At 41.8% G+C, this 13,418-nt stretch overlaps 2 protein-coding genes across 4 annotated transcripts in view; both read right to left on the bottom strand.

The window, feature by feature from the left end:
* The window catches only part of LOC138969510 (uncharacterized), a 25,916-nt gene extending 24,575 nt beyond the window's left edge, over positions 1-1,341 (bottom strand). For 2 of the 3 annotated variants that reach the window (XM_070342324.1, XM_070342322.1), the window contains exons 1-2: positions 539-1,341; positions 163-289 (exon numbers count right to left, since the gene is read on the bottom strand). The gene's annotated coding sequence lies outside the window, so the exon portion shown is untranslated. Of the gene's footprint in view, positions 1-162; positions 315-538 lie in introns of all 3 variants that reach the window. The other variant, XM_070342323.1, reaches the window with a different exon arrangement.
* Positions 1,342-3,107: 1,766 nt separating this feature from the next.
* LOC138969512 (uncharacterized) lies at positions 3,108-11,068 on the bottom strand. The gene is made up of 6 exons (XM_070342326.1): positions 10,907-11,068; positions 9,555-9,718; positions 9,122-9,293; positions 8,327-8,473; positions 7,434-7,540; positions 3,108-3,349 (listed from the first exon to the last, which is right to left on the bottom strand). Exons 2-6 carry the CDS (start codon positions 9,707-9,709, stop codon positions 3,148-3,150), a joined length of 783 nt encoding a protein of 260 aa, XP_070198427.1. The 5' UTR covers positions 9,710-9,718; positions 10,907-11,068; the 3' UTR covers positions 3,108-3,147.
* Between the last annotated feature and the right edge of the window lie 2,350 nt (positions 11,069-13,418).

Here is a 13,418-nt window from a genome sequence, read left to right as displayed (position 1 = left end):
CTGTGTGCTTGGTGTGTATGTCGCTATGTGTTTCCCTGTCTGTGTGCTTGGTGTGTATGTCGCTATGTGTTTCCCTGTCTGTGTCTCTGTACAAAGTAAAGACAAATAAGAAGAAAGACAAGAAGAAAAAGAGATGGACATCAAAATAAGGAATGGACGTACTTGGAATAATCCTGTGAACCACGGAATGACGTTTCCCTGACACAAATTAGTCTACCACAGCAGGCAGCAGCGGGACTGACCAGTGTCCTTGACCCCGCCAGTTTCTCCACTTCCGGCCAGAAGTGAGCTGCTTGCACGTACGACATATTTGACTATACGAATAGAAAGCTGTCCTATCACACACTTACGCGCACACACACACACACACACACACACACATGAACGCAAACGCAGACATGAACGCACATATGTACACACACACACACACACACTGACACATTATTGGCAAACACAATATTACAACGTCTGAGCAAATCTGCAGTAGGAATACATACGAGCCATACAGATCCCGCTGAAGGAAACGCTATGTCCAAACCTGTTTTCTGTGGTTGGGTTCGTTGAAGCCCAGCACGGTGTCATAGTGACCAAAGTCGATGTCGTTGTTCCGTCCGTCCTTGGGCCAGCCCCACACCATGGGCACGTAGCCTGCAGCCACGTGCGTCTTGCAATGGGCCGTGTACGCGCTAGTGTCACTCCACCAGTTGTACCTTTCACATTCCTTATAGCGGGATGAAATAATTTCATGTTTTACAACCGACACAAACATTGACTGAGTTAGTTTCGAACATCGTCTTGGAATTTTCCAATACACACCTATGTCAATCTAATTGGCCAAATTGTTACGGGAAAAAAAGCTTTCTCTGCAGAAAGCATCTAGGTCATGTTTTTGTAAATGAGACAGTGACAAAAGGTCAGGTGTCATGTCTACTGTCCCGAATGACACACGATTGCTGACATTTCACCATTGCCAAAAGAATAAACAAATAAGAAATAGGTAGAACATGAATGTGAAAACTGACTTTGATTGTTGATCAGTATTTTCTATACCACTAACAAATAATCTACTTACACATAGCTGTTTGGCAAATGTATGTTGCATGGGACACACTGACATGAAAGTGGAAGATGTTTTTCCCTCTAGAGAAACTACATATCAAGTTACACTTTTTGTGCTCTTCCATTCCAGTTGGCAATCAATTGTTAACGCATATGTTATTAGAAAAAATAGAACGAAAACAGATTAGATAGAATGAAAAATGTACTGGTGATGTCATTTGGGACATACTGACATGAAAACGTCACCTTTTGTCATTGTCTCAAATGTGAACATGGAACGACGTTCTCGTCATAAGTTAAAGCTTGGGCCGAGCTGAGGCGGAATACATATTGCTTAAATGATTGTTTTCACGAGAAGGATGGTGTCATTAGCATCCACGCTGCATCGTAAAAAAGGGGCATGAAAAAGCAACATTCGATGATCTTTTACGGGCTGGTGATGTTTAACGTCCTGTCATACATCTGAAACCATTAGGCCAAAAAAAAAATAGGTCTGTTTACGGTAACTCGACCGACCCTAGTTTTTTCGCGCGACCCTAGACTTTTTTTTGGCATTTGGGGGAAAAAAAAAAAAAAAAAAAAAAAAAAACTTGTTTTTTTGGCAAAATAACGTAAAAATATGGTTTTTTGGAGAAAAAAAAAAAAAAAAAAAAATCCCGACCTACCGACCCTATTTTTTTGGCCTATGTTACCGTAAACAGACCTATTTTTTTTTTGGCCTTAGGAACATTGAGCGGTGATATGCTGAACAATGTACAAGTTCAGAACGAAAGGGTGATGACGGAAAAAGGAATCAATAGTATGCATTAAAATATATTCAGGGATCGCGTTTACGCACGATTTTTGCGTATTTGACGCATTTTAAAAGTCGCTGACGCGTTTTTTTCGCCGCGCCGCGTAAGCCATACGCAAAAATATTGTAACTTTTTCTTGTCTTCACGCAGCGCTTTTGCTCTGACTTAATAATCACCCGATCCTGAAACTGACTATAGGGCTCGAGAAGTGACGACACACATGAAATCTGCGCGTCAAAACTAAAGTCCGTTTCTTTTTGCATCGAAGTATCGCAAACGAACGTAACGAGGGTATTACCAGATAATGTCTTGTCGGATAATGAAACAGACATTAGCTGCTCTCCCATCTCGCGCTTCCAAAAGGCGGAAAGTGTGTCTAGTCGTATTAGAGCGGGAAACAAACTCGCAAGGCCCGAAGGTTGGAGACAGCAGGGGTGTTATTCGACAGGCGTGCGCGGAGTTCGACAGGAAAACTCGCCGTATTTAGGTAAGGAGTGTCTTTAAGTCTTTCGTGCGTGTTTTGTTTGTGTCTGTACGTGTTTTCGTAGTACGCAAAAATATTGGTCCGTGACGCGTTTTTTTCCTTTCGTTGCGTATGACTTACGCGTTTTTTAAAAAGCTAGCGCGATCCCTGTAAATGTAAAAAGTACTTTTAGCATCAACAGGTTTTTCTTGGTGGGCCTTTTAGCATCTTTCTCCACGGGGCAAGGTATTGGAAAGGCAACATGCATTTATTCAAACATGTTACAAATATATAATCTCGGGGACACCTGTTTAAATCAAATTATCATTACCACCAGTGAGCCCCGTTCAGCACTTCGAAGTCTCCACAGCGGTAGTATTTAAATTATATTGACATGTAATTTTCAATAGTTTATTATTCATTAGATATTCGTATTTGTAATGTTGTAGTTTGCAATAATGTATGATTAGCATTGACATTTTTAACTTTTTTTTTCGTGTCGTTGTAAGATTGTCCTTTTTACATTTAGTCAAGTTTTGACTGAATGTTTAAAATTGACTGGGAATCGAGACGAGGGTGGTGGTGTATGTTTGTGTGTGTGTGTGTGTGTGTGTGTGTGTGTGTGTGTGTGTGTGTGTGTGTGTGTGTGTGTGTGTGTGTGTGTGTGTGTGTGAAAAGTGAAACAGCCTGATAATGCGTTACTCGCATTCGGGGCCTTGACTGGGTGCAGAGAGCACTTCGGACATAGCTTAAACCATGAAGAGCATGCAACGATGCACACACTGTGCTGCTACAACTGAAAAGCTTTCTTTATTTCTGATTTCATCAGAGTTAAAACTGCATGTAGAAACGGCCCAGCTCCGTGAGAGCGCTGGAGTTACTCTCCAGGAGACCAGCGTCTGTCAAGTGATTGCCAAACCAGGCGTAGCGATGCACGAAGGGCGCGGCCTCCAGTCGCGGAAGGATGTGCTTCATGTACTGCAAGATATGTGACTTGCCACCTTGGTTGCAGTTGAATTCTGTCAGCCAGATCCTGTAAGATGTCACCAACAACAGCTTCATTAGCGTGGTTCACTCAAATGACACAGTCACAGCGATAAAGGCAAAAGAAAACAAGTCGCGTAAGGCGAAAATACAACATTTAGTCAAGTAGCTGTCGAACGGGGCTGGGCCGCTATTGCGCGGGTCCGCTATTGCGCGGGGCCGCTATTGCGCGAATCTAACCCTAACCCTAACCCTAAAGATTCGCGTAATAGCGGCCCCGCGCAATAGCGGCCCGCGCAATAGCGGGCCGACCCCTGTCGAACTCACAGAATGAAACGGAACGCAATGCAATTTTTCAGCAAGACCGTATACTCGTAGCATCGTCAGTCCACCGCTCATGGCAAAGGCAGTGAAATTGACAAGAAGAGCGGGGTAGTAGTTGCGCTGAGAAGGATAGCACGCCGGCTTTTCTGTACCTGTCTTCGTTTTACCTTTCTGAGCGTGTTTTTAATCCAAACATATCATATCTATATGTTTTTGGAATCAGGAACCGACACGTAATAAGATGAAAGTGTTTTTAAATTGATTTCGACAATTTAATTTTGATAATAATTTTTATATTTTTAATTTTCAGAGCTTGTTTTTAATCAAAATATAACATATTTATATGTTTTTGGAATCAGAAAATGATGGAGAATAAGATGAACGTAAATTTGAATCGTTTTATAAACAAATGGTATTTTTTACAATTTTTAGATTTTTAATGACCAAAGTCATAAATTAATTTTTAAGCCACCAAGCTGAAATGCAATACCGAAGTCCGGGCTTTGTCGAAGATTACTTGACCAAAATTTCAACCAATTTGGTGGAAAAATGAGAGCGTGACAGTGCCGCCTCGACTTTCACAAAAAGCCGGATATGACGTCATCAAAGACATTTATCAAAAAAAAGAAAAACACGTTCGGGGATATCAATCCCAGGAACTCTCATGTCAAATTTCATAAAGATCGGTTCAGTAGTTTGGTCTAAATCGCTCTACACGCACGCACACACGCACGCACGCACTCACACTCACACACACACACACACACACACACACACACACACACACACACACACACACACACACACACACACACACACATACACCACGACCCTCGTTTCGATTCCCCCTTTATGTTAAAACATTTAGTCAAAACATTGGCGGCAGAAGATTTCATGGAAAGTTAACTTGGGAGTAAGCTGACCTCGCAGGCTCTTTAGGCCTGAATTTGACCCGAGAGAAGCAGAAGTAGTTTTCAAGTAGACCAAGACAGCCAGTCAGACTGAGATTGATTAAGTTCGGTAACCTCATGTTCTCTTCTGAACAGACCTCGGCTATTCAAAGAATGGAAATTTGGAATTAGCAGGAGACAAGAGATCACCAAGCAACATAGAGAAAATGGAGTGGCTCTCAAATGGATATTCTTTCCCCACACACTCATAAAATATTACGAACTGAATCAAATGAGCATGCTGTTTTGCAATTGTTTTTATATTTAGTCAAGTTTTGACTAAATGTTTTAACGTAGAGGGGTGAATCGAGACGAGGGTCGTGGTGTATGTGCGTGCGTGTGTGTGTGTGTGTGTGTGTGTGTGTGTGTGTGTGTAGAGCGATTCAGACTAAACTACTGGACCGATCTCTATGAAATTTGACATGAGAGTTCTTGGGTATGATATGCCCAGACGTTTTTTTCATTTTTTTGATAAATGTCTTTGATGGAGTTAAATTTTCGAAATCAATTTAAAAACACTTTCATCTTATTACTTGTCGATTCCTGATTCCAAAAACATGATATGTTTGGATTAAAAACACGCTCAGAAAGTTAAAACGAAGAGAGGTACAGTAAAGCGTGCTATCCTTCTCAGCGCAACTACTACCCCGCTCTTCTTGTCAATTTCACTGCCTTTGCCATGAGCGGTGGACTGACGATGCTGCGAGTATACGGTCTTGCTGCGTTGCATTGCGTTCAGTTTCATTCTGTGAGTTCGACAGCTACTTGACTAAATGTTGTATTTTCGCCTTACGCGACTTGCTGTTTTTCTTGTCGACATTTTAAGGGTGCTGTCTTTGTGTAGGCGACAGGGGTGAAGATCACGTTTGTTTTGTTAACATATTGTCCGTCTCGCCAGCAGCCATCTTGCCTTTTTATATTTAGTCAAGTTTTGACTAAATATTTTAACATCGAGGGGGAATCGAAACGAGGGTCGTGGTGTATGTGCGTGCGTGCGTGCGTGTGTGTGTGTGTGTGTGTGTGTGTGTGTGTGTGTGTGTGTGTGTAGAGCGATTCAGACTAAACTACTGGACCGATCTTTATGAAATTTGACATGAGAGTTCCTGGGTATGAAATCCCCGAACGTTTTTTTCATTTTTTTGATAAATGTCTTTGATGACGTCATATCCGGGGTGAAAGTTTTCGTGAAAGTTGAGGCGGCACTGTCACGCCCTCATTTTTCAACCAAATTGGTTGAAATTTTGGTCAAGTAATCTTCGACGAAGCCCGGGGTTCGGTATTGCATTTCAGCTTGGTGGCTTAAAAATTAATTAATGACTTTGGTCATTAAAAATCTGAAAATTGTAAAAAAAAATAAAAATTTATAAAACGATCCAAATTTACGTTTATCTTATTCTCCATCATTTGCTGATTCCAAAAACATATAAATATGTTATATTCGGATTAAAAACAAGCTCTGAAAATTAAATATATAAAAATTATTATCAAAATTAAATTGTCCAAATCAATTTAAAAACACTTTCATCTTATTCCTTGTCGGTTCCTGATTCCAAAAACATATAGATATGATATGTTTGGATTAAAAACACGCTCAGAAAGTTAAAACAAAGAGAGGTACAGAAAAGCGTGCTATCCTTCTTAGCGCAACTACTACCCCGCTCTTCTTGTCAATTTCACTGCCTTTGCCATGAGCGGTGGCCTGACGATGCTACGAGTAAAATGGCATTGCGTATCATTCTGTGAGTTCGACAGCTACTTGACTAAATGTTGTATTTTCGCCTTACGCGACTTGTTATATTTAGTCAAGTTTTGACTTAATATTTTAACGTAGAGGGGGGAATCGAGACGTGGGTCGTGGTGTATGTGTGTGTGTCTGTCTGTCTGTCTGTCTGTGTGTGTGTGTGTAGAGCGATTCAGACCAAACTACTGGACCGATCTTTATGAAATTTTACATGAGAGTTCCTGGGTATGAAATCCCCATACATTTTTTTCATTTTTTTGATAAATGTCTTTGATGACGTCATATCCGGCTTTTCGTGAAAGTTGAGGCGGCACTGTCACGCTCTCATTTTTCAACCAAATTGGTTGAAATTTTGGTCAAGTAATTTTTGACGAAGCCCGGACTTCGGTATTGCATTTCAGCTTGGTGGCTTAAAAATTAATTAATGACTTTGGTCATTAAAAATCGGAAAATTGTAAAAAAAAATAAAAATTTATAAAACGATCCAAATTTACGTTCATCTTATTCTCCATCATTTTCTGATTCCAAAAACATATAAATATGTTATATTTGGATTAAAAACAAGCTCTGAAAATTAAATATATAAAATTATTATTAAAATTAAATTGTCGAAATCAATTTAAAAACACTTTCATCTTATTCCTTGTCGGTTCCTGATTTCAAAAGCATATAGATATGATATGTTTGGATTAAAAACACGCCCAGAAAGTTAAAACAAAGAGAGGTACAGAAAAGCGTGCTATCCTTCTTAGCGCAACTACTACCCCGCTCTTCTTGTCAATTTCACTGCCTTTGCCATGAGCGGTGGACTGACGATGCTACGAGTATACGGTCTTGCTGAAAAATGGCATTGCGTTCAGTTTCATTCTGTGAGTTCGACAGCTACTTGACTAGATGTTGTATTTTCGCCTTACGCGACTTGTTTCTTCAATATGTGTGATTGTTTCTACCTCAAAATCGGCGTTTCTGTTTCCATTTAACCCTTCGAGAACATCAACAATGCCCTTTTGTATTGATGGGCCAAATGGCATAACACTCCAAAAGGACTGTTGACTATCGCCAAACTAGCATGAACAAAACGAACTTGCAGGCTGCATCCAGCTAATTCTTGCACTCACTTGCGATGGAACCTGTTCCAGAGGTCTTTCAGATAGGCCATGGCGTGGTCCGCATTACACCCATAATAGTGCGTGGCCAGGTAGTCCACTCTGCACCCTTTGCATTCCTGTAGTCAAACACATAATGTCGTCATTATCGTTATACTAGTACATTCTCTGTTAATCTGATTGAATTATGTTCAACAGAACATGTATACTCAACTTGTATCACTCTCAACAAATAAATGTAGCGTATGCGAAAGCAGACATCACGAGAAGTGCATCCATCGTAACTATGCTAAAAAGAGAGAGACAGACAGACGGACAGACAGACTGACAGACAAAGAGAGAAAGACTCAAAGACAGAGACAGAGTGTGACTGACTTGAACTGAACTGAACTTTTTTTTACAAGGATGAAGATTTAAGTTGGGCCTGATCTTACAGCCTGTCATAGAAACGAACAAACAAGCGAGAGAGAGAGGGAGGGAGAGAGAGAGGGAGAGAGAGGGGAGAGAGAGAGAGGGGAGAGAGAAAGAGAGGGAGAGAGAGGGGAGAGAGAGAAAGAGAGAGAGAGAGAGGGGGAGAGAGAGAAAGAGAGGGAGAGAGAAAAAGAGAGTGGGGAGAGAGAGAGGGGAGAGAGAGAGGGGAGAGAGAATTAGAGGGGGAGAGAGAGACAGAGAGAGAGAGGGAATCTACTAGCCTTTCTGGCTCTCTGTTTATCCATGCTTCCATGTGAATGTATGTGTGTGTGTGTGTGTGTGTGTTGTGTGATCGTTGTGTCCGTGTGTCTTTCTGTGTGCTTTGTGTGTATGCCTGTAACTGTGCCCCTGTCTGTGTCTGATGTCAGTTTGCAAAAGAAAGAGAGAGCGGCAGAGGAAGCAGTGACAGACATCAAAGCGAGCTCAACACGTACTTGGAAGAATCCAGTGAACCACGGAATGACGTTTCCCTGACACGAATTACCACAGGGAGCAGCAGAGGGACTGACCAGTGTCCTTGACCCCGCCTGTTTCTCCAAAACCGGCCAGAAGCGGGCTGCTTGCTCGTATGTTATGTTGGACTAAAATGAGAAAAGGTTGTTGTTGTAGCATAGTTTTACATACTTTCACGCATACGTAGAAAAAACAGCTCTAGTTGATTTTGGGCTAACTGGTGGTCCTTTTTACATTTAGTCATGTTTTGACAAAATATCATTTTCAGATAGACCAGGAATCCAGACGAGGGTGGGGGTGTAGTTATTTCTTATTTTTAATTGGTTATTGGTTAAGCATCCTCATGACGCACTCCGTACTATAAGATTGCATTTCAGCGCTAATGTTCAATAACAGATTTCTTTTTTAAATACTGCGTTATCTTTTTTATCATCTCATGATTTCAAAAATGTCAAATTAAAGGTCAAAAATCACGAAATTACCTTTTATGCAATTCAGTTTTATTTTGGTGCGAGTTACCAGGACAATGTGTCAGCGCTGTCTCGCCTGCAGGGTTGCGACAAGATTATGATTTACCAGTCTTGAGGAAAATTTATACAGTGTGATTTACTCTGTGAGGCCCACAGATGGACCTAATGTTTTGATGTCGCCTGACGCAACTTTATGTATTAAACTGCCAGGTCTTGTTTTCACACAAATTCAAAGAGGGGGGAGCCAGCTTGGGCATCAGCGCAAATACCAAACCCACGCCGGTTGAAAAATCGTTATATCGAAACCTGTTTTCTGTGGTTGGGTTCGTTGAAGCCCAGCACGGTGTCATAGTGACCAAAGTCGTGGCCGTTGTTCTGTCCGTTCTTGTGCCAGCCCCACACCATGGGCACGTAGCCTGCGGACACCCCCGTCTTGCACTGGTCTATGTATTTTTGGGTGCCGTGCGTCCAATCGTACCTGTCACATTCATCAGAATAGGGTCGACATGTTTGGTCTCCGCAAGTCTCGCTGCTTTCAGGGCGTGGTGAGAAATTTGTGCTGAATTAAGGTCCTGAATGACACAAATGTTATGTGAATCTGTGAAATTAATCCATGAAAAGGGCACATTTTCTCGGTGGGCACCTTTCTCTAATGGGGAAGGGAATGCTTATTTATTTAGTCATGTTAAAAAAAAAAGTAACACATTAGGGCTACCAATGAGAATCCAATGATTTTTACCACCAGTGAGTCCCTTTCAGCGCTGCGAAGTCCGCACAGTAGTAGTGTTTCGCATAAATAGCAAATCCTTTCTTCTTGGTGGTCCCGTTCAATAGGAAGGACGCCGACAGCGTTACAAGGCCCAGCAGCAGCAGGGTCACCCAGTGGCCAGCCATACTTCTCGTCTGAAACACAGACTGCAATGTTCATGAAACTGTCTGCTGGCAATTGTACTTCTCGTCTGAAATACAGATTGCAATGTCCATTGATACAGTCTCATGGCAGTTAGACTTCTCCTCTTAAAGTCCCCTTCCCGCCTGTGTGGAAACCCGTATGAATCATCTTAGATCCGCCTAGGCGTTTTGCGTGGAATTGTGAGACTATCCATCCACCTTGGCACACTCCAACATGAGTTATACCTAATATGCTGCATGTTCTTATTTGATAAAAGACATGTCGAGGAAATGGATATCAACATGAGCCAGCAGGCGATTGTGTGGAAAGGAATTACTCTTTTAACCTTCGCCCGACCGGTTTATCGACTGCACACGGAAGACATCGTGGGGCCGTGCGGACCCATGCTTCTCAAAGAAGGAAAATATGCATACCCTTCTGTAGACCCATGCTTTCCAAAGAAGCAAAAACGTGCATCCCCTTTTGTAGACGCCGTGGTTAAATTTCCGCGAGAAGTAATTAAATTAATTTATTAATTTAATGACTACCGTGCGGACTAAAGCTTCTCAAAAAAGGAAAAACGTCAATACCCTTCTGTAGACGTCGTGGGGCTGTGTTGTTTTAGTTACTTCTCGCTGAAATTTAATGATCTTTTAGGACATAAGAGCTTTTTAGGTGTCTGAGGCATTCTTAAAAGCTCATTAAAAAATTCCAACTGGTTTCAGAGATATTTGCAATTAAACACCCTTCTGGGTCCACACGGACCCACGACGACCGGCGAAGGTTAATTAAACAAAGACTGCGTGGCCATAATATAGTCAGCAGTTCTGGCTTTGCTGAAAGCCCTATGGTGATATGGCTATTATTTAGTGGACAAATTGCTTGCCATAGATTTCCAAATGCTTGCGTATAGAAATGTTATTATGGTGTTAACATGCTTTTCATACTTCTATTTGAGCTTCCTCCATGAAGTCCATATGGTACAATGACATCTTTAAAAGGGACACAATGTTTGGCATAGTGCTACCAGTGCTTCAACATACAATTGTTACTACTCCCTTCATAGCACAACGCTGCAATTTAGTATATTTCGCATTAGCAAGAACAAACCAACCATATGTTTGACTTGAAAAACTGGGCAGCTAAACATTATCGACACAAGGTGAAATAAAGTCAGGAAAAGACTAAGTAAAACTTACATTCGACGTCTAGGAGTGTATTGAGCCAAAATGACACTTGAATTGACCAGCACAGAACTCTTTTTTGACAAAACAGTTCTAATGTCGGCAAGCCAATAAAAGAACTCGATCCAAACTAGCACAGTACGTTGCTGTTCTTTTAAAGTAAGCTCGGGCAGTAAAAAAGACTTCTTATCAGAAAGTTTTAAGGTGGAAAGAGGTACGCCCTTTCTCAACAATGAGGTGCAATAGCGAAGTTTCTTTCTTTCTTTATTTGGTGTTTAACGTCGTTTTCAACCACGAAGGTTATATCGCGACGGGGAAAGGGGAGTGTCACGATCTAGTGACATGGATCAAGAAAGTGTCACTCGGTGGGGTGCCTTCTCTTGGTCAATTGCGACAGAAAGCGCCTGTGCGTGAGTCTGGGCTACGGCAGATTTTTGCTAACCATGCATAGCCGAGCACGGATTTCACGGGGATGATTTCTGCTGTCGAAGCAGAACTCAGCTATAGCTGAACTTGATATGTGACAAGGTTAGTCACGTGTTTTCGTCAAGGTTGTCTGTGTGAGGACAAGTATCTAGACACTCGAACACTCAGCGCTGGGGAGGACGGTCGTGTCTTATATTTCCTGCGAGCTTTGATGGATTTCATCGCTTTGATTTCTGCTTTTATTTCAACGCGCCGATCTGCATGTACAGGAGGGGCTCCAGGAAACTTCAGTTGAAACCACCTTCTCTCTTTTTACATGCGGTCTGACGGACGGGTCGTCAATTTCTCTTCGCCGTGCGGGGATGGTTCTTCACCGCATAAAGTATTCAGCAAGAGGTTGAATGGTGTGTCGCTGTTGACGAACAGAGGCCATTCAAAGGAGGAAGCGGTTTTTGCTTCCATGAGAGTGCTACATTCATAGGCTTTTTGAGGTAATAAATCATTATTTAACGCTGTTGACGAGTCTGTGTTTGTGGAATGAAATACTCTCTGTTGTTCTTTCCAGGTTAGCGCATAATTTGCTCTTTGTGACGCTAAAATATTAATCTGTATATGGTTTTTGCAGATATGGAGAGAGGGAAGGAAATGGCTGATTTGTTGTTGTAAAAGTTCGTTTGTGCAGGCCCACGTGCTCGATGAGATATGTAAAGATGACATGTTTAAAGGTGGAGGTTGTTGGGTAGCTTGACATGTTTAGTGCACCGAGGCTTTTTGTTGCAGCCTTTCTATCTTCTGTTGCTGCCTGTCTGCGGGACGCTGTTGTCTGCGGGACGCTGTTATCTGCGGGACACTGTTACAAGATCGTCCGTGGGTGTGGCGCCTGATGTCTCCACTGTTCCCAGCTTCGTCACCACGCTAACCAGCACTTCATTCGACGGAGCCGTTGTGGAGACTATGAACTAATTACAGGCCGTCCACTCAGTGGCAAAACAAAGCTAAGTGCACCATGTCTTTGCACCCTGTTTACCACCGTTGTCATCTTTTATATTTGTGATTATATTCGAGTGGTGACAACGTGGGGTGTGTGACACCTGCATTAACCAGCACTTTAGGCAGATCAGTCATATTTCCTAACTTTACACGGGATCAGCGTGTTACTATAATTTTCTATATTCTAACTGGCATTTTGTCAGTGACCATTGGTTTTACGTTTTGAACGTAAAAGAACATATTTTGAGTGAAGTCTCGAGGGAGGTGGCGGGTTATTACATAAACAGGCGTCTGAAACTTATACTTTTGTTGATTCTATTTAATTGTATGACTGCGAGAGTGGATCGTGGTGTGGTTAGTTAGTTAGAAGTAACTAACCGTTTCATAATCACCTTATGTGATATAGTGAAACGTGACAGGGAGAGATGGGATAGAGCCCCTTGTCAGTTGTTTCTTGTTCACAAAAGCACTAATCAAAAATTTGCTCCAGGGGCTTGCAACGTAGTACAATATATTACCTTACTGGGAGAATGCAAGTTTCCAGTACAAAGGACTTAACATTTCTTACATACTGCTTGACTAAAATGTTTACAAAAATGGACTATATTCTATACAAGAAACACTTAACAAGGGTAAAAGGAGAAACAGAATCCGTTAGTCGCCTCTTACGACATCCTGGGGAGCGGGTAAATTCTTCCCCCTAACCCGCGGGGGGTCAATAGCGAAGTCAGAATTGACAAAAGAGGATCTGGCACTGCATAATTGTGCTGACACAGTTGTTCACAACGGCTGTTCTTTCTGTGTACAAATTCATGTATGATTCCTTCCAAACGGCAAAAACAAATGTCCTGATTCTGATCGGCTACTGTTTCAAAGGCGTGAAGAAAATGGCACTTTTGTGACCAGGTGCGTGTGTGACACAGTGCACGCTTTGGTATGATTTGGTATTCAGTTTCAAAATTATTTGAAAAGTTTTTGTTCAAACACTTACAAAGGGATTGACTCATCAATAAATTGACGGCGTCCTCACTATTATCTGATAAATAGACCACATGCATGCATTTCGTCCCAAAAGATCATCATCTTTTTACATTTAGTCAAGTTTTGACTA

Source organism: Littorina saxatilis, linkage group LG6 (assembly GCF_037325665.1).
Source record: "Littorina saxatilis isolate snail1 linkage group LG6, US_GU_Lsax_2.0, whole genome shotgun sequence".
Taxonomy (NCBI): Eukaryota; Metazoa; Mollusca; class Gastropoda; order Littorinimorpha; family Littorinidae; genus Littorina; species Littorina saxatilis.
Note: the sequence above shows the minus strand (reverse complement) of the source record. Positions and strands in the feature narration are given on the sequence as shown.

Coding starts and splice junctions, on each gene's coding strand:
- LOC138969512 (XM_070342326.1), bottom strand. CDS start 9,709: ATGGCTGGCCACTGGGTGACCCTGCTGCTGCTGGGCCTTGTAACGCTG. Junction 9,294..9,554: donor CTGAAAGGGACTCACTGGTG/GTAAAAATCATT, acceptor TGAATGTGACAG/GTACGATTGGACGCACGGCA. Junction 8,474..9,121: donor AACCCAACCACAGAAAACAG/GTTTCGATATAA, acceptor TTCTCATTTTAG/TCCAACATAACATACGAGCA.